Source organism: Pagrus pagrus (genome assembly GCF_965226575.1).
Source record: "Pagrus pagrus genome assembly, chromosome: 8".
Taxonomy (NCBI): Eukaryota; Metazoa; Chordata; class Actinopteri; order Spariformes; family Sparidae; genus Pagrus; species Pagrus pagrus.
In genome coordinates, this window is record NC_140192.1 from 15,384,578 (window position 1) to 15,405,615 (window position 21,038).

The 21,038-nt window shown below is 41.2% G+C and overlaps 3 protein-coding genes across 4 annotated transcripts in view; 2 read left to right on the top strand and 1 right to left on the bottom strand.

Annotated features, from left to right (window-relative positions):
* The window catches only part of hs3st1l2 (heparan sulfate (glucosamine) 3-O-sulfotransferase 1-like 2), a 37,344-nt gene extending 33,418 nt beyond the window's left edge, over positions 1 to 3,926 (top strand). Inside the window, exons 3-4 of the mRNA XM_084358892.1 lie at positions 968 to 1,365; positions 2,484 to 3,926. Of these exons, the coding sequence (XP_084215018.1) occupies positions 1,108 to 1,365; positions 2,484 to 3,149 (924 nt within the window). The 5' untranslated portion in view covers positions 968 to 1,107 and the 3' untranslated portion in view covers positions 3,150 to 3,926. The remainder of the gene's footprint in view (positions 1 to 967; positions 1,366 to 2,483) is intronic.
* Positions 3,927 to 9,223: 5,297 nt separating this feature from the next.
* Positions 9,224 to 12,178, bottom strand: h2az2a (H2A.Z variant histone 2a; the record flags this gene model as incomplete). Of its 2 annotated transcripts, XM_084360488.1 has the most annotated exons (5): positions 9,224 to 10,166; positions 10,359 to 10,488; positions 10,610 to 10,723; positions 10,857 to 10,934; positions 12,011 to 12,178. In XM_084360488.1, the coding sequence occupies 5 exons, from the start codon at positions 12,011 to 12,013 to the stop codon at positions 10,105 to 10,107; spliced, it is 387 nt and encodes a 128-aa protein (XP_084216614.1). In that variant the 3' UTR covers positions 9,224 to 10,104. The 2 variants fall into 2 exon arrangements, with proteins under 2 accessions (XP_084216614.1, XP_084216613.1); XM_084360487.1 differs by lacking the exon at positions 12,011 to 12,178 and having other exon boundaries at positions 10,857 to 10,940.
* A 532-nt stretch (positions 12,179 to 12,710) lies between these two features.
* LOC311261655 (transcriptional regulator protein Pur-beta) lies at positions 12,711 to 15,960 on the top strand. Its single transcript, XM_084360486.1, has one exon. The coding sequence runs from the start codon at positions 12,753 to 12,755 to the stop codon at positions 13,674 to 13,676; it is 924 nt and encodes a 307-aa protein (XP_084216612.1). The 5' UTR covers positions 12,711 to 12,752; the 3' UTR covers positions 13,677 to 15,960.
* The last annotated feature ends 5,078 nt before the right edge of the window (positions 15,961 to 21,038 follow it).

Sequence of the window (21,038 nt, forward strand, 5' to 3'; positions counted from 1 at the left end):
GATTTATCTTGTGACCCTTTGGAGGCCAAAACTACATAGTGCCCCTTTATGTAGGACTTTTTAACTTTTGCATTTTTGTATTGGTAGGTTTACTTAATTCAAGCAAGAGATCTGAATTCTTCTTCCATCACTGGAAACCTCCTCAAACACAGATCAAACCCAACTCCAAGAGACAAACAGCCGCATCCAGACATCGAGGATTCACTGCAGCTTGTCCTCCATACTGCAAAAATGGTTCAGCTGAACTCAGAGGGGTGTTAGTGCTCCTTAGGGAGACCCTAAACCTTGGAAAAGCATTAATTTTCAATGCATCATCTCTCTTTCTGCCTTAGATGTAGATGAATATTTTAGCATCTTTTCGCCATAATCACATCACAGCCCTATATTCTGGGCTGAAACCGCCACTGCTTGGACTGGGACTTTGGAAAATGGCATATTAGATTGCAGAGCCGTCTCGGACATATGGGATCACAAAACAGTCGAGCAGGCATTACCTACACTGTATCTATATGAGATGAAGAGAAGCGCTCTGTGACTGTACACTCTTATGCTCTGAGTGAAGCCGACACTGCGTCCTCCCCCGCTCAAAGGAATAATTTCACATATTTAATCCTGTGTTTTTAGTCTTCGGGAGATCTGGTACTGTATGAGTACTGTATGCAGAAAAGTGTATTCTGCATGTTGCACACTTGCTTGAAACATTAAGGATATCACCATGTTGTCATGTGGTAACTGTATTTAATATACTGTATGTCTTTTTCTTTTGGACCTTGCTTCAATTACTGCTTCAACCTTATTAGATGGTTGCAGACAGAAGATAAGAGATGATTTTTTTCTTTGTTTTGACATTTTTATTTGACGCTGCAGTTTCAAGAGCTACAGTCTGTATCTGTGATAAACTCGATGAAAACCATCTAAGTGAGACACCAAAAGTGGACAATAACCATCTCTTTTTCTTGACTCCTAGGTTGTCTAATCCAAGAGCTTCCTCCTGAGGCCCCCTGCTGACTGATAACAAGCACAGCTCTGTACAAGTCCGAGAGCTTCATGAGTGTGTGCACATAACCTCTACTCCACCTCTGTGTGCGCGCTTGTGTGTGTGGCACCATGCTGTGGACAGTGCTACTAGCACTACTGGTGCTTCTGCTGCTGCAGACTCAGCTGTCTGTGTGCTTAAGGGAATTACGCAGCGGGGGCTCCAGCTCCTCTTCCGACTCCTCTTCATCTTCCTCCTCCTCCTCCTCATACAATGCCACCCAGCAGCGGCTGCCCGGTGCTATTATTATTGGCGTGCGGAAAGGTGGCACCAGAGCCCTGCTGGAGATGCTCAACTTGCACCCAGATGTGGAAGTGGCAAAGGCCGAGGTAACTATCACTGTCACATCACCTAATAACTGTACTGTCAACAGTGGTTAAGAGTAACTGAGTAGGTTTTAGTCAGGCACTGTACTTAAAATCTCACAACCTACAAGTTTGAGGTACCTTACTTGAGTATTTCCATCTTCTGTCTTGTTATTCCACTACATTGAAAGTCAAACTTTTATATTTATTTGATTTTTGAACTTTTGAACTGATTTTTAAACTTTTGAACTCTTTAGAAGAAGATTTAGAAGACAACTTACGAGGAAAAATAATAGATTAGCTTGTAAAATACCAAACATTATTGAAGATAAATCCAGTGATTCCCAACCTTACAAAATAACTTATGATCTCAGATGTCTCTGAGTTGCAGATTTACCAGGCGCAAAACAAAATAGCACAGCACAAGACAAGCACTTTAAAGACTGGAAAAGGAGAGATGGTTTTTATATACACATTACATATAGAATGATATAATGACATAGCAAACAAAAAGAACACATACAAAGCCAGTTAGTTTAGAGCTGACATGTACTGTACATGTATTAATCCTCATCATTTTTTTCTTTTTTTCTGTGAAAATGAAATGCAAATATGACCATTCCCACTAAAATCTTGACTCATATCGCACTCGTGCCATGCGCCCTTATTGAAACATAAATAGCTGATTAGCTAATGCAAGTGCACCTTCCCAAGTAAACTCTGTTTCCAAATAGGAACAAACATTTCAACTCATATATCGAGTTTAACCTGTGAAAATGTTTAGATGAATTTGTGTCCCACTCTCTGTGAACTTTTCCTCTGTGATCATTATTAGTGTAGAGAGGCATGGATAAAATGAGAACACAGTCAGCTCAGCCTGTATAAGGTTTTCGGTGTACTAGTGGTTATGAATGATGACAGGCCTGTCCCGAAGAAGCTGCACAGAGAGAAATCCTCACCGAGGCAGTTTGAAGTGAGGACTGCAAAGTTGGAAAGCTGCGTGAAGGAATAGATACGTTTGGACAAGATGAGGTCTAAATGAAAAGGGCTTGTCTTTTTAATGGTGCAAGGCTAAAAGATACATTTTTATAATTCTTTCAGTCCTGTTAAAGAAAGGTTTTCACCTTCTGTCCCTTTGTTAGGTGCACTACTTCAACGTGGAGGAGCACTACCGCCGGGGCCTAGCCTGGTACCGAGCCCAGATGCCTTTCACCTTACCCAGTCAGCTGACGGTGGAGAAGACCCCAGGCTACTTTGCTGCCCCTCAGGTTCCTGTGCGCATCTGGGACATGAACCCCGCCGTCCGTTTGTTGCTCATCGTCCGGGACCCGGCTGAGAGGCTGGTCTCTGACTACACCCAAGTCCTCCACAATCGCCTGACTCGCCACAAGCCCTACCAGCCGCTGGAGGAACTCCTGATCCACAAGGGCCACATCGACCCTGGGTACAAGGCGCTGCAGAGGAGTCTGTACCACCAGCATCTGGCCCGCTGGCTAGAGGTCTTCCCCAGGGAGCAGATCCACGTGGTGGACGGCGACGCCCTCATTCGAGATCCCTTCCCAGAGCTGAGAAAGGCCGAGAGGTTTCTGGACCTGCCGCCCAGGATAAGCCCCAACAACTTCTACTACAACACCACCAAGGGCTTCTACTGTCTCCTGTCTGCTGGGCACGACAAGTGCCTGGACGAGTCTAAAGGCAGGCCGCATGCGCCCCTGAGCACCCAGGCCTTTCAGAAGCTGTGTCGCTACTTCAGGAAGCCCAACAAGTTGTTCTTTGAAATGGTTGGGAGGTCGTTTTCCTGGTGCTGATCCAGTGGCAAGCTGTGGAGATAAAACACCTCCTGAACATTGCCAACACATTCAGGGACACAGAGGGAGAGCGAAAACTGCTGTTTGTGTGTGTTTGTAGGTAGATGAGTGGACAGATTTTAGTTCAAGTAAAGTCATAACATCTCTTGTAGTTGATACCTACTCAGGTATACATGTGGCCAACCAGAGCAGCACGTATGTGTGTGAAGACGTGGAGAAATCAAACTGCTTGTGTTGAACATGTGTCCAACATAAACCTCTACCAAGACCACACCGGTGCCTCCTTGGATAAACTCACTTGATGAAGCTACGACAACTGTGCCATACACAAGTCTGAAACTGAAAACACAGCTCACTGCTCGTCTGCGCTCATTTGTGGGGTGTGAAAAGAAGATGTGCGGCCTTTGAAGTGATGTAGAAATAGACGAGAGGTGGTTGAATCAGCTCATTGTTGCACTATGAACTCTAATTGCATAAAAAGTCAATCGAGGTTCAATGTAGACGACTTCAAACAGAAACCGACTTCTTGCTTTGATTTTTATCAACAGTTGTAACGAGTTTGTGTGTTAGCAAAACTGTTTTAGTTGAAGCATCCTGTTTACTTCATTCTTTGTTATTTTACTTGATGTTCAGTGAAAATTTCTATTTTTTAGCTGTTTTGAAAGTGGCCACATTGAATACTGGTTTTTGGTTTCTCTTTAGTTTCAAGGCCAATGTTGACTATTAGTTAGTTTGTGTTTTTTTTAAAGACTTTTAATAAATGTGTTCAGTCCTAGAGTCTCCTGTGTGGTACCAGCCTGCATTGAACCCAGCTATAAGGTTGAAAAACATCAAACATAACGACATAGAGACGCTGACAGGTCTCTCTGAAAGCTCCTCTTGCTCAAAGTGTATGAAGATGTTCTCTGTCAGACGATCAAAGGACGCCTCCGTTTCTTTTCATCGTGAAGTCAAGGAATTACCTCCAGTTTCACCAGCATCCTATAACAAATCACACCTGTGTGATACCTGCTTTAATCAAAGCTAGAATGGATTACCTAATTTAATTCAGTTCTTATGGAAAGACTAGATCAGACTGACATCAGCGCAGAAAGGTTATACCAAGGATTAAAGGATAAGCAGGTTGTTTTTAATGCAGACATTGCTTTGGTTTAATGTGAGTCTCACTAAGCCACCATCCATTACACAGGGTGTAAGGTTCAACATGGTTGAGTAGGGACGGTGTGTAAGCTTCTAAAAGCAGGTGTAAATCTAACCAGGGCTGCAACAAATTAAAAAAAAAAAAAGAAAGAAAATTCAGTCACTTCCTACTCAACCTCATGTCAAATTCAGGCCAGTTTAGTGGTCCACAAGAAATTTCTGGAGCTTCACAGCAAAGCAGTGTTGCAGCATTCTCCTAAATACTGACAGAGATGGCACAAACAACCCCTAAAACAGATTATCTGGAATCCACGAGATCCCAAATTGATTTGAAAATATGTAATTTACGCCAAAACCTTCACTGCAGCTGCTAAGTTGAAAACTGTGAGCATGCAACACATCTCAAGGGAGTGAATAAGGTCTTTGAGTGAACTTTTCCTTTAAACAGATGGTCGCAAAAAAACAACTGGATCATTTTTGTCACAGTGACAGCTACCAACAACACAGGGCAAAGGTTGAGTTTATTCAGTCATTTGAAATGGTGCCAGGCTGTCAGCCGACCGGACTGCCAGTCAGCCTTCGTTTCCGGGGAGATTTCGTGCCCTGTGGCAAACAGAGTTGCATCAAGAAAGCAAAGTTTATAGGGAAACAATCTAAACATAGATGGTGTCATTATTCTACAGCCGTTTTATTGTGCAATCAACATTTACTTCATCATGATACGTTAAAGCAAAAAAAATATTTATTTCTATTCTGATTTAAATGATGAGTCAATTATCAAAATATCTGAGTTCAGCTCTAAATCTAACAAGAAAGGCCTTCCACACAGCAAAAATGTTTTTTTTAAAATGTGACCCGTTTTACCAGCACATGACTATATTATATTGCTGAGCAGGGACTGCTGACTCTCTTATTGATTGCAAGGATAATTCTTGGTATTGAAATCAGGGAGCTAACAGTCTGGTTTAACTAGATTTTACATGATTTACCCGAACAAGCAACCAAAATGTGCCTTCTTCCAGGTTTTACTAATGATGTTTCCATGTTGGGAAGAAGAGATCTTTTCACAAGATTTTCCCCCCCTCGAATAAGATCTACAGCAGCAGACAGAAGGTGTTTAAACCAGCAAATACTTTCAGGAACTGATTACAGGTTGAATCATAACACCAGCAATGCATTTCAGGCATCTCCTGTTCGCTGCAGAAGAGAATGGGAGCTGAAGGCTGACCTCTGGCTGTCACCCTCCCACCATCCTCAAGAGAAAACTGTAAAGATAGAGGGAGAGAGAGATGTAAGAATAAACAAATCATACTCGCTCTTTGAAGATGTGAGGCAGCTCCGTCTTTCATGTGTTCCCACAGGGGCTGGCGCTCATGTGGACAACACGTCTGATGTCACAATTGATCAGAGAAATAATTTGAGGATACTCTGAGAGTTTGTAGAGGCTTGATAACCAACTTTTCTGATTTATTCTCAACATCAGTTTTAGTTTGGAACATGTGATGATCTGGTAAAGGAGAAATCTGCAGGTAATCATGTTCTGTTTCGGTGTCATATTTATGTTTCCAGCAATCGTCCAGGCATTTTTGTGGCCCCTCCCAGAGATCACCTGTGAGTCAAACAGAGTAGGCAGGATGGGATTGCATCTACTGCAGGTAATACACTGACTAAGGATAAATACCTCACACACCGCCACATCAAAGACCCGAACTACCACTTTAAAGGTGCTATATGTAAGAATTGACCACCTGTCAAATCTCCTAGGAGGCAGCTCGTATTTGACATCAATTAATTAACAAATCTGAGGATTTCTCATTTAAAGAAAAGTCCAGCTGTGGATGTTACTCCTGCTCCTGCAAAGGTCAGTCCTGTTAGTGTCATAATACAATCCTCGCTGTCAGTGCTGGGCTTTGAGCCGCCACAGCATCCTTTATCATTTCAGAGTCATTACACCTCTGAGTCAGACATGAGTAAACAGAACTTCAGAAGTTTTTTTTTTCCCCCTTTTATAAATCAACAGTTTTCTGTTCCTGTCACCCTGGTTGTTCTTCTGCAGTCTCATCACTCATCGCTTCCACATCATTTGCAGCTCATGTGACAAAGAGACTTTCTGATGCCTCAGCCAGTGGGAGCTGCAGGGAAAATAATGAGATGAGCATGACGCTGAGGTGTTGGGATACAAAGGAGAAAACCCTTGATAGAGTCTTTCATGTTTCTGTCAGGAAACAAAAGTTAATTAGGAAAAGTTATTGTGAAAATACAGAATTGAGCAAGAATTAGGTTGTATCAAATTTCCAAAAGTTTAATAATTGTTAACGGTGCTATTTGTAAGAAAAGATGATTTTTGAGTCTCATTCCCAAATAATGACGCTTTGGGTTTCCCAGCTCGTCAAAAACAGAAGCTCTGGGATTGTATGATGGGTCGCCGCCATCACAAAGTGTCAGTTCTTGATCAGTTGGGAATGAGACTCAAAAATCAACTTGTCTTCATCATCTTTAAGCCTCTAAAGAACAATTCATGATTTTAAGGCTTGCTTGCTTTCTTGCTGAGAGTTAAAAGGGGAAATCGATAACACTTACTGATGCCCATACGCTAAATATGGAGATAGAGTCAGTAGCCATTAGCTTCTTTTGGCATTAAGGAGTATAAACCGGGTAAACAGCTGGCCAGGCTCAGTCCAAACAGACAATCTGACTAACAGCACATTTAAAGCTTCTCTGGCACAGTGCAATGACTTCACTTCAATGTTTTAATACTTTGCTTCTTGTACGCATTAAACAAACAAGATTAAACATGTTAATAAGTGCGCTACAGATGTGCAGTTAGGCTGGTTTTGTCACCATTGGACACAGATGAGCTAGCTCTTTCCCCTATTTCAAGTCCTTGTGCAAAACAAAGCTAACTGGTGGCTGGTTGCAGCTCGTCTTCTTACACAGAACTTGTTAATGTTGAATGATTCCTTTGATTTAAATTATTACCCCTTTGTCACTACAGACTCTTAAAAAGAAGCAGCCCTGGTTTTCCTCATGTCACATTAACTTTAGATATGATCTTGCCATCTAGATCTTGAGAGTTGTTTGTCCGGTTGAGGGCTATCTGAGTTCTCAACTGATTGGAAAGCAGGAAAATAGCACCAAAAATTGAGAAACAGCATGTCTGCCTCTCATTGTGTCCACAAGAGTCCTTGTGGTAGTTTAAACTCCACAAAAGGATCCCTTTTAAAAGTATCCACTCATCATACTTGAGTTAACTTTAATCATTTTACAAACACTTCACTTTTAGACAGACTCTTGAAACAAGTTCGACCTGGATGATCCAACAAACTTGTATGTGTAATATGAGCCATTTCAATTGCAAAGTAAATAAATTCAATACTTCTACCACCGTTTATCTCTTCACAAACATCGGCTGAAGTCAGTGTTGTTCTTGTTCTTCAGCTGTTCTCCTGCCACTTGGAATGGCTGTGGTGTCAACTGAAGTGAAGTCTTTCAAGGTTTTGAGCACCCTCAACAGCACCAATGCCCTTCAGAAAAATTACCATAGCAACACAAATGTAGTAATAAAAAGCTAACAGTGTGAACACAACTGACATATTTCAGCCCTGAACAGCAGATTTTGACAATATATATAAAGTATATCACATGATTCTCTCAACAAGCGGCTGAACTGGCCTTGTTCACGTTGGATAAACTGCTCTAGGACACCATGGGAATGTGTAAGTTGTTCAGATGAATGCAGTCAATGTTATGTGAGGCATACGGTTCAATGTGTGTGTGTGTGTGTGTGTGTGTGTGTGTGTGTGTGTGCGCAGCTCATATGAAGTGATACATCTCCATCTTTTTGATCGATTATGTCAGGATTTGTACTTTTGTGTCAGCTTCTGAACAAATTGTACAGCAGTCTGGTCCGTGTGTTTGTGGAACATGTAAGACTCCATATGGAGAAGACGTAGACCGACTGTGTTTTTCTTAAATGAAAACACACCTTGAAATATCAATACAATAATCAATTGTGTGTATTGAGAAAGTGGTAGGATAGACAGGCTGCCGACTACTGAAGGAACACTAAATCCAGTTTTCAGCGAGTAGTGTTGTTGTTTCCATATTATTTCATTATTATTCTATTTTATTAGTTTTAATTATTTTCACAACTAAGTTCCCATCACAGACACATGCTCGATTCAGGGCATCAGCAACTCATTTCAAATCACAATCCCTCAATGCCTAACCTTACATAATTATTTTATTGTAAATATTTTATATCCATTTTGTTCCTGTAATGTATTCATATAGCACCAGAAGAAAATAATGCCACAGGAATTTCAAACATGCTCACAAGAACGTGTTAGAAACTTTGTTACCACAGTAGTTACACTCTGTGGTGGGTTTGTGTCATTGCTTGATTCATTGATTTTTTTGTAATTATTCATCTTGTCCAATGCCAATTTGACACATGTATGGTGCATCTCTGAAGCTGAAGGAATAATATATGCTGTTTATCTCAGTTTTACCTATTGATAATCCAGGAAAACTAAAGAGATGTTATTGTGAATGTCAGTGGCTCCCCCTGCTGGCCAATTGTAAAGCAGCAGGACAAATCATGTGGCTACACTGTTGGAAATGTCACATTTTATGGTCAGGTGACCAAGTTATGATTCACTTAGTCAAACTAAGTATACGCTATTCTTAAACTAAAACAGTATAACAATCAACAATTCTTTAAAAGGCAGATATTCACTTGGTGCAACAGCTGTACATTATGAGAATAACTTCTTAAGTTTCTAAAATAATCAAAATGTGTTTGACAACCATTCTGGTAGACAGCATCGTTTCCCCCCATGTACTGTAGGACAGCTGAAGCACCTCAAGCATGACATACAAATTCACAACTTCAAAAATTAATGTCAAGTACTGGTTTCAAACCAAGCCAGGGATAACATGCAACGGGTATTTATTCAAAGATAAAATACGTCATTTCCCTGAACACAGCTTTTAGAAAAGACTCTTGACTTCTTTACTTGAAAAACGTTATGGATGGGACATTTCAGTTTGTGCATACATTTAGGAACTGTGGGTACATTTTCTAAGTACTGATATGGTTCACATCTGCCAGATGTTCAATCTCCTCCATGCACCAAGGTACCAACCACATAGCAGTGGCATGTACTTAACAGATGGCTCCACAGTGAGGCAAAAACACTGCAGGATCAGAATCCTGATCGCAGCAGCATTTAACACATTTCTGAACTGCTAGTAACAACACAAAAAGGTAGCAGAGGTTGCAATAAGTAGTTTTCAAAGATATTTCACTTTGATGTAAAAAATTCAACTTTTAATACATCACTATCCTTGTGCAGTTCAAAATATTACAGTAAGTCAAGAGGAAAAAAAAGCACCATCTCACATTTAGCTGTTATCCATGCTGATGTCCAAAAAAATCTGCTTAAAAACTTGTAATATAGTAAATATTGTAACTTCAAGAAAATAACCACAAAACAAGTTTTTATATAAAAAATGGTTTTAACAATTTCTTTTTTCAGTATAAAACATTACAGAGTCCCAGGCCAATCAAACAAATTCACTGTCACCATTTGAAATAATCATGAACTCCCCAGTCAAACGTACTACAATAACATACAAAGGGTTTTTTTTGTCGTTAAGGGATTTTCTGTACTTTTTTCTAGTTATGGGAAAATATTACAACACAAAGCCTAACAATCACTCTTCTTTTGCTATAATATTAATAAAAAAGAACAAATGTGAACTCCTGGTCCTATCAAAGCCCAAGCCCCGAAATTTCTGGTCAACATGGCGTCTATGCAGTCTTCTGCTGGCCCTTCTTCCCAATGAGGGATTTGTGGATGTGGGGAATGACACCTGAAAACAAAAGAAAAAATTGGTGAGATCAAATGTTAAATGCAAAGGCAGCTGTGATCGGCAGAATAATATTTCTACTGAATGTAACAAACAGAGTGAGCAGATCACTGCGGCATCAAAGCGAGTATGATGCACATACACTGAAGACAAAAACAAAAAAGCAGAATTCTGTTTGGGAAACTGCCAGCTCACCTCCTCCAGCAATTGTTGCCTTGATGAGAGAGTCCAACTCCTCATCACCACGGATGGCCAGCTGCAAATGACGGGGAGTGATACGCTTCACCTTCAAGTCTTTGGAGGCATTACCCGCCAACTCTAGTACCTGAGAAAAAAAAATTACCACCAATGACGCAAAAAGCACCATCTCACACAGAAACACGGCATGATGTGATAACCAGTGCCCGACATTATCAATAAACATGCACAAAATGGGGAACGCTTACTTCAGCAGTGAGGTACTCAAGAATAGCAGCACTGTACACAGCTGCTGTGGCTCCTACACGACCATGACTGGTTGTGCGAGTCTTCAAGTGCCTGTGGATACGACCCACTGGGAACTGGCAGGAAACAGACACGAGACAGTGGTTTGAGTCAAGCAAAAAAGGGGCAACCCCTCTGTGACCAGGGAGGGTGACACGCAAGATATGCAGTAAAACCACAAATGGGCGTATGGGAAGGAAAGAGATTTACCTGCAGCCCAGCCCTCTGGGAGCGGGACACTGCTTTCGCCTTGGCTTTGCCACTGTCTTTTCCTGCCTTGCCACCAGCCTGCATGGGGTGAAACAACAAACAAGCACATTAAATCAGACACGCAAGACAAAAAACTGAAGCAGAAATGTGAGGCTACAGTGCTTGTGCTTTGGGAAAGAATAAGCCCTGCATAACAAGAACTAAACAGCATCACCTCATGTTTGAATGACATTTAACCAAATAATAGCGGATGGAGTGGTTCAATTGCAAAAAGGGAAATTAATCAAACAATAAAGTCAACACTGAACGCCCTGCATTAGCACGTCAATGGGTAACAGATGCCCGATTAAACTAGTATTGCTTTCCCGCCAATCAAAAGTAAAACATAAACATAGAAGAGCGGCACTGATAGTGGTTGCCAGAAATTGCCCGCATAAATCATAAAAAAAAACAACCAGATTAAGCTGAAAAAACTAACACAGACTCATTCTAACAAAAAGACATGAGATGCTGTTAGCGGGCTGCTGCCACTGACCCCGCGACAAACACAAAACAGACGCGCCGCTTTAAGACGGTCAACTGTGAGTTTTCATTCACAGATTCCAACAGGAGAAAAGTTTGCCTCAAAGTCAAACTAAGCTAGGCACAGAGAAAGCATGGGGTGAATTTTACTCCATTTTACTAGTTTATGGACGTATTGTGCACGACTTACGGTCAACTACGAGCAGTTAACCAACCGTTAAGCTAATGAAATAGCTAAACTTAGCTTCTTGGTTGCTAATGGTTGCTAATCCACCTTTCAGATGGGCTCAGGCTACACCGAGTGAAAAAACACGTTAGTATGTAACCGGATTTATACTTCCAATCAAACTCTTCGTTTCTGCAAAAGTCGAACTATCCGAAAAACAAACCAATCGCGGCAAATATGTTACCTCTAACGGGAAGGCAACAAAATCCAGACTTCTCGCGCTAATGGTAATGCTAACGTGTTAGCTGACAGTTAGCTCTTTAGCAAGCTTTTTAACCACACACCTTCTGCTCGAATTTCCTCAGTTTAAATTCAAAACAACACTTTCTACAGTAGCAAATTAATTGCAGCACTAACGTGCCGATACCCTGGATGATACATTTAATATTTGCCGAGGCGCACATACCATTTTTCCGTCTCTTTATTTGATTGTAGAACTGAGTAGATAGCAAACAATTTCGGCTCCCGAAAGCAAAGAAACAATAAACCCTTTCGGAAATCTTTTGGATGAGACCCCTCGTGGGAGTCTACACGGCCAATCACAGAGCGTGTTGTTACTTCGAATCTCTGTTCCGACCAATCGCCAAACGGCTTGCAGAGCCTTCACCCATCCCCCACCGTAAGATCGCCGTGCCTGCCTTTGCGCACGAAACCAACAAGTAGGCGGGACTGTGAGTGGAGTGTCCTTCCAGGGGCATCCGTCCCAAAATTGCACAAAATACATAATCAGGAGGCCGTAGTTGAATTTCACTCCTAAATTTCAGTACAAGGACACTCAACACGTGTTCACATACAGGTACTTTTGTACTGAATGCATAGGGGAACTGGTAATGGCAACAGTTAATCATCAAAGGACACATTTTCCACTGCAAATATATGTCAGTACACGACTTTAATACTTACAGGGAGAGCTGGTATGTATTGCAAATATAATATGTACACGAATGTCACACAGGAGGCGGTTATGTTTTAATAACAGACAGGACCACTGGCGAATCAAATGCAAGCTCTCTATCTGATGTTTTGACTGGCGGCTGAAGCAGCCAATCAGAGCTCAGCAGGCTGCGTCCGGTTTCCTCTGCGAGCTCGGCAAGCAAGGGGGGGTGGGGGTCAAAGATACGCAGTGAAACGGGCTGCTGGTGGCGAAGATGGCGGATGGGGACAGTGGCAGTGAGCGCGGTGGCAGCAGCGGCGGCGGCGGAGGGGGAGGAGGCGGCGGCGGGTTTCAGCATTACCAGCGAGACTCGGAGACCCAGGAGCTGGCCTCGAAGCGGCTGGACATTCAGAACAAACGCTTCTACCTTGACGTGAAGCAGAACGCCAAAGGCCGGTTCATCAAAATCGCCGAGGTCGGCGCCGGGGGCTCGAAAAGTCGGCTGACCCTCTCGATGTCAGTTGCTGCAGAGTTCCGCGACTACCTGGGGGATTTCATAGAGCACTACGCCCAGCTTGGGCCTAGTACCCCGGAGCAGATCGCTCAATCTTCCGGTGGGGATGACACCGGGCCTAGACGGGCCTTGAAGAGCGAGTTCCTGGTGCGTGAGAACCGAAAATACTACCTCGATCTGAAGGAGAACCAGCGGGGTCGGTTTCTCCGGATCAGACAGACCGTCAACCGAGGCCCCGGTTTCGGAGTAGGAGTGGGTGGCATCCCCGGCGCTGGCATGCAGGCCGGACAAACCATCGCACTCCCGGCCCAGGGCTTAATAGAGTTCCGCGACGCTTTGGCCAAGTTGATAGACGACTACGGCGGCGATGAGGAGGAGCTGGCCGGCGGCGGAGGGGCCGGTGGCTACAGCGAGCTTCCGGAGGGCACCTCGATCATGGTGGACTCCAAGCGGTTCTTCTTTGACGTGGGATCCAACAAGTACGGAGTTTTCTTACGGGTGAGCGAAGTGAAGCCCAGTTACAGAAACTCGATAACAATCCCCTTCAAGGCGTGGAGCAAGTTCGGGGGAGCGTTCAGCCGCTACGCCGAGGAAATGAAAGAGATCCAGGAGCGGCACCGGGATAAGATGTACGAGAGGAGAGCCGGAGAGGAGTCAGAGGGCGACGACGTGGAAGACGATTGACGGAGAGGTGGCTAACTTAGTTGTGATGAAGCTGACAACATGATGCAAAGCCTGACGAGAAACAGAGAGAGGAACGACTATTCTGTGCATGACGAATCGAACTTTAAAATGCTAAAACAAACGGATAAAAAAAAAAAAAGTATATTTGACTGAGAAATTACTGTCTATATAAGAGAATCATGTCCTAAAGTTTAGGTGGATGTTATAGCTAAATGAGTGCGGACTGCAGAAGTCAGCTCCTGTATGAGATTCCCCATTGATAAAAAAAAAAATGTATAAAAAAATTATCACTATATATATATATATATATCTATCTTAACATATATATATATTGATTGTCTATTTGATAAGGTCACACACCTAGCCCAGCAAATTAAGTTTGACAGTGCTCAAGACACAGCGGTAGGCTGCCAGTCTCACTTCCTGGTTGATATCCAATGGTAATAGCTCACCTGGTGCTGACCTGTAGTCTGTGATGATAATAAGGAAGCTTGACATACTCACAGAAGCAGGTACATAGTGGGAGTGAGACAGAGCGCCTGCATCACTCACCATGGCTGTGTGTGTTTTTAGTCTAAAATGACCTGTAATGGACCGCTTACCAAGACAGACCCACAACACCCGGAGCCACAGACTCAGCTATAGGGGGCATCCTTGGCATCGCAGGACATCCGCTTGGCCCAGCGAGGTCCCGTAAGGTGATCTGTTACAAGCACATGACTCATTTGGATTTCTATGGACAATCCAAATAAGTCAAAAATGACCTCCCTCCCTCTTCCTTCCTTGCTTCCTTCACTGTCTCTCTCCCTCCCGGGCCATCCCTCAGGTGCTAAATTTCTGCTCCGATAGCTGAAATGTGGTGAGGCATGCTCACGCGTTGCTTCTTTTGTCTCAGTATTTTGGGGTATATCAGCATTACCTGTGCCTGTGCATCATCCTCAAGAGGTCTTGGGTGCAGAGCTGCTCAGCCAGTTGCTGCAGCAGAGACGTCTGTGGCAACTGATGATGTCTCATAAGATGCAGGCCCACGTCTGACCCCTATGACCTTTTTTTATCAAAGGGGAAGCGCTGAGCTCAGGCCTCTTGCACTGGTCACAATTTTTCGAGTTAAAAGCTTAATATCGCCGGGCTTGAGCTACGGTCTCAAGGGAATTGACCTTGTTGACGTATTTAGAGTGCGCCATTTGGATCCTTTAATCTTGAACTCAGACCATTAATGACTGAAGCAATATTCAGTCTGATTGTAAGAAAAATTAGGTGCTTTTGGAAAACAAAACCCACAGTGGGGGTGCTGTACCTAAAGAAAAAAATAAAGAAAAAATATATACTGGAAGAGATTTACTTACTAAAAAGATCAAGTATAGATAGAATTATTTTTCAAAAGAGATATATTGAATTATGTCTTAGAAATATGAGACATTTATTAGATAATGCTGCCTAAAGTGGCTTATTTAAAACACTAAACTTGGATGCAACTGTCCAGGGTGATATTTCATACCTGCTTTTTTCCTAACATTTCTTTTATTCCTTAGAGGAAATTAAGAAGAGTACAACAAATTGATAACACAGTATGTTATAGCAATTTCTAGAAACGACTTCTTTGAAGTAGTTTGTCAGCAAACACTCAGCACTCCAGTTCACTTTACATAGCATCGAGCTGTCCCCTCGTTTCAGTCCAACTGTTTAACCATGTTTTGTCACAAACTGGCTTTCCATCAGTTGCCATACGACGCAAACACCTGCAATCATCAACATTTTGTCTTTAGTGCTCCTTTTTAACAATATGATCTCTTTTTTTGCATGCCTGCTCTTACGCGGAGCTGCCTTGTGTTCTTTTCTTTTGCGTATTCTGATTGCTGTATGATGGTATTTATCCATTTTTGAGAGCGGTTTAAAGTTTTGTTTTCTTGCAATGGAAAAAAGTTTACTTCTCAGCCTAATAATAAAAAAAAAAAAAAGCCACAAAGTTCCCATGCTTTGGGGAATGTCACTTTCATTGTCCCACTTCCTTTGGTGTGTAAACCTCTTGTTGAATTTTACTTTACCCACTTCAACACAACAAATGCAGAAATGCCATATGAAAAAAAACAAACACCTGGGAGCAATAGTTTTTTTCTTTTCTATTGATATAAATATACTATATATAATATTACACATGAGATTGAACTACATCCTTCTTCCTGTACTGTGTTACGTGAAATGGCAGCTGTTTCAGTCGTGTGTTCTGCTGTAATATTCTACCAAGTTCCTTTCAACGAGAAATAAAAAAGGTTTTTGCTCAGGAGAGGTGTGGTCTTTTTATCCCCCAGGAGATCACTGACTTTCCGGGGTGAGTGCAACAAATGTGTTAGCAATTGTCTTGTTATTGTTTTAGGTAACAGCTTGTTTTCATCATTGATTAACCAGCAGGGCATTATCTCAAAATCACTTTGTCCAAAAAATAATGAATAATGCTTGTCACAATTTTCTAGAGTTCAAGGAGATGTGTTTAAATTCCTCGATTTGTCTGAGCCACAGTCCAAAACCCAGATATTAAATTTATAATTATAGAACTGTAAGAACATTAAAATTAGTTCATTTTTGTTTTAAAAAATGGCCTAAACGATGAACTAAACGTATTCCAAGGAAAAACATCTTTCTATGCATAAAATGGCCCCTGTAAGAAATGTATTATTACATATGACATCATCACACTGTTAATAGTGACGCATCTTAAAATTTACTCAAATATTACTGCCAGCTGCTGGAGGTAGAGTTAGTTTTAACTATTTTTAGTTGATTGCCATCATTTAAGATGATTAATGAGAGATAAAAGAGGAAAAAGCTCAAATCTGATATGTTTTTGTGTTTTAAAATATCCAAATGCATTCACCTCTTTTATTTAAATGAAACCAACTAAGATATTCAGAAGTGAGAGTCTCTTTAGTGAAGCTGACTCACATACATCTAAAATGTAACATGGAGCCCGAACAAGCTTTTTTGTAAGGAGTCACAAACCAAGAAGGCTGTGAGTCCCTGCTCTGATCTCTAGCCTATCGTGTTTTTTTTTCTATGTGAAATCTTCATATGAAAAGTAACTTGTTACTATAACTATTAAATAAAAATAGTAGAGTAAAAAAAAACAGTATACAGTGACATAAAATAGAAATACTTAAGTAAAGCCCTTGATTAAATGTACTTAGTTACCTTCTACCACTGGCAGGTAAACATTGGAGAAGGAGTTTAATAAAAACAGAAATCCCACAACAGTTAGGATCCTTTTTTTAAAAAGAGCTGAAACAAGGCAGTTTACACAAGCGCAGTGTTTGTAGTGCTCATTTCACCACTGAGTTTGAAAGGAAAGAAGAAGAATGAAAGACAAATCTATGTCAGCAACAGCATGACACATAGGAGTTTACATAAATCAGCATGTACAAAATGCCATGTGTCAAGATCAAATAAGAGATAACAGCTGGCAGTTTGACAGCTCAGATTCTCACCTCTGGTGGAAAGTGTGTGAGTGAAATCCCTTGCAGTGCTCTTTGTTTTTGTTGGCTGACTGTTGCGCATTGTCATCCTTCCGAGTATACATGTAAGACATTTTTGTGGTGACGATAACAACTTACTGATCAGGTCAAGTGGGTCCAGTATCATCTGTAACATCTGTTTTGGAGATATACTGTAGCCTAAATGTCAGCTTATGTTTCTGATACATTGAGATACTCTCAGGTGATGGACTTTATCAGTTGTGAGGTATGAAGATGGCACTCAGTGAGGAGGACAGTGGTGGAAGTAGTAGTAGATTTTTCACTTGAGTATAATCAATATGACAGTGTAAAATACTGTATACTGTATGTATAGAAACATCCAAAGTGCAGAGGTGCATAGGTCAAAAAACCTGACCTGATAAAAGATTACAGAGTACAGTACTGTGTTAAAACTGTGGAAATTACTTAACGAATAAACAACCTGATGCACACATTCACTTAACTGTTTCATTCAATGACATCATTTCAATGGCATGATTGAATGAGAAATCTGAATGGTACTTTTACATCAGCTGATCTACTTAATGTAGGTTTGATTTGGACCTTCATGCATGTACCTGCCATTATCTGAAATTGACAAACTGTCAAACCTAACCTCGAGGAAGCAGGGCCGATAGAGGCTGGTGTATCCTTCGAGGTTTGCCTGAGAGCTAAAAATACTCTGCTGTACGCAGGCCTACATGGCGCAGGTCAACAGGGCAATGTGTGAAAGGCCTGACGGGGCAGCTTCCACTGTGCAGTTTTATTTTAGAGGTACTGAAAATGACCCAGCTGTCTGCAGTTCGTCAATCCCTAGACAGAGGCAGGAGGATTCACAGTAAAAATAAAAAAGGGGGGAGGAGAATGCGGGTATGCTGGTAATGCCAAGTAAAAGACAAATATTTCATGTATCCAGGTGCATTTTACTTTTTAAACGGAAAATCGTACTAAAAGAGAATTTATTTATTGGAGAACATTTTGGACCTAAAAATTTCCCTTTCCTGAAAAGTGTCCTCCTGTGAGCTGGAAAACAGAACAATGTATACAACAGTTAATCTCACATTGGAAATACACTAGTGCAACCAAAACATCTGATACACGTCGCAAGATGTTCTGGCTTCTGCCTCACCTGCATTGTGTTTCAAACCGTTGGCCTTGTCGATCCCGCCCTCTCTTCCTATACTCGAACGATCTCTAGCTAAATGTTGCACGGAAGTGACGATTCTGTCCACCAATCAACAGACTGCAGCGTGTCTAGCTCCACCCCTAACGCGCCAGATCAGCGTGCTAGGTACCTTAACCAAAGGGTTATGAAAATCAAGATGGTACAGAATGGTTTTGTTTTTTTTCTTTTGGTACCATTCACAACATTTGACCATCAAAACGCAAAAAAATGTTGTGTAACGAACCAAACTGAACTGAACCGTACTGCCTGGTGGAAATGGGGCTGTAGAGGTAATCGAGGAAGGAAATGAAGCTTTCAGTGTCCCAAATAAGAGTTTACAGGGTTTTATCCTTTAATTTTCTCTTAGATGTAGAATAATGTTGCAAATTATAGTCAAATTTAGGTAACTTAGTTTTATATTTAGTTTTGAATGTAAATTTAGTGTATTTAGAGTATGTAAATCTATGCAAAATGGTGTGTTATACACACAGTTTGGGCTGGGTGGTTGAGTTTAAGTGAGAAAACAGATTATGAATTTTGAAGGATGTGGTCACTGACCACATTTTGTGTCAAAGAAATAAAAAGTGATCCACAATTTGGTCGGCATGACTTCAGTTGTGCTGACTGTGGGAAGAGAGCTGAATAGGGAACTCAGCATTGAGAAATGCTGTCTTGAAGTCTTATGATGCCATCAGGTGACACTTTGTGGGGTTGCACCTCTGACACTGACTGACCTCAGTGGCCTGACTGAAAGTTTTGCTTTGAGACGTTTTATCAATATCAGTTTTAGTTGAATGCAGTTGTAGCATTATAAAATGTGTCCATACACCAGTAAAGCTGGTGCACCAGTGTCCTGGTCTTAAATGGAATAGCAGTGGAGATGGCTAAAGTAAATCATGAGAAAAGCATCCATGTATGCCATATCTGACAATAACAACTTCAACATTTTGATGTTTACTTTAGCTCTGCCATCATTCAGTATATGGAGCAGTTTATAATCTATACCAGGCCCGAATAAAACCCTCAAGGACATCCCTCTGGCAAAAATGAACTTGTCCCTATTGGGCATTAGTGGTGCAAATTGCCAAATACATTTGCAATGTATGTATTTTATATAGATTATAAATATATTTGTGATCAAATCACCTCAAATAATTTGCCAGTTTTAAAGTTTAAAGCCCCCATGCAAATTTTAGATTCTGCCCCCTTAAAAAAATAAACCTTAAACTATTTGTCCACTAGGCAGCAGCAAAAACTCACAGCAACACAACCTTGAAAACTGTTTTCCCCAAGTTATTTTGATTGACATGTTTGCTAAATTTGGGCCACACCTGTACCTAAGTCTTACTTTCTACAATGTCGGTGCATTGCAACTAAATCATGGTCAAGGGTAAGGAAAGATTGTGGTTAATAAAAAGTTGAACTTTATTTTGCATGTCTGTGACAGAGCACAAACCCCATGTCTCTCTATCCACTGACCTGCCTCCAAACCTGCTGCACCCTGTAAGAAATGTCTGTCAGACAGTCAAATAGCTTCAGAAACTCCTCCATTCACAGCTTTCCGGTGTCAGATTAGGGAGAGGCTGTGTCACAAAGATTGTCTCTGGCCTTCTCTCTCTGGTTCTTTTCCCCCATTCTTTAAACAACTGTTTCTATATAAACACATTTGATCAGACAACATGTCTTACAAACTAGTTCTGATGTAGCGTAAAGCTGAACCTTACTTTCTCTCTTGCTACTTCCTGCTTTGACACTGAACCTTGGCACTGGACATTGTGAATTGTCTTGTAGAATAAAAAATAAAGTATTTAAGCTTTTGGAGTTTTGTAAATCCTCTTAAACAGTGTTTCCCAAACGTTATACACCATGTGCCAACTCAGAAAATATCAGGCTCTCCAACTACCACCATAACAACCAACGTTTTAAAACAGTACAGTCAATCTACTCTAATCAGCTTAACTTGTTTTCTCCATTTGCTGCTAATGTTAGCAGGGGCTGTTGACTTCGTAACAGGGCTGCTTGAAAAATTCTCATGCTCCACATTTCTCTTCCCCATTTCCGTCATTTTACCTTAATATTTTGCCGTCACAGTTTAAGTTTAGCTCGTCTTTTTTTATATCATGGATGATGTATGCATGCGCGACGTGCATGAAAAATATTTAGGAAGGACAACATTTATTTTTTATTTTTTAAAATACAAAATTCTGCACTTTTTTGATTAATTATACTGTATGCTTTTATATTAACTTATTTAATTTTCAAAAAACACATCTGGGATTCCCCCGCGTACCACTAGAGGGAGCTTGCATGCCACTCGTACCACAGTTCGGCTCTTGAGTAAATTGCAGGGGAAGCATGTACAAGCAAGCAAAGTTGTGCGCAGAGAGAACACAACCTGCTTGTTTGTTGTTCTTATTGCCCTATCTTATTGTTACCCTATGTTGATGATTTATGCTGTTTTTATCTATATTGCTAGCACTTGACTCTATGTATGTTGTGCAGCACTTTGGGCAACTAAGGTTGGTTTTAAATGTGCTATATAAATAAATACTGAGTTGAGTTGAGTTGAGTTTGGGGTTTCTGGACGTGAACGGCTTGTTGGAGCAACTAACTTCAGAATTATGCATGACATGTTTGAGAAACCCCTCAGTCATCAAACTGGATGATGCTTATGCAGCAGAGCAAACATGA

Coding starts and splice junctions, on each gene's coding strand:
- LOC311261655 (XM_084360486.1), top strand. CDS start 12,753: ATGGCGGATGGGGACAGTGGCAGTGAGCGCGGTGGCAGCAGCGGCGGC.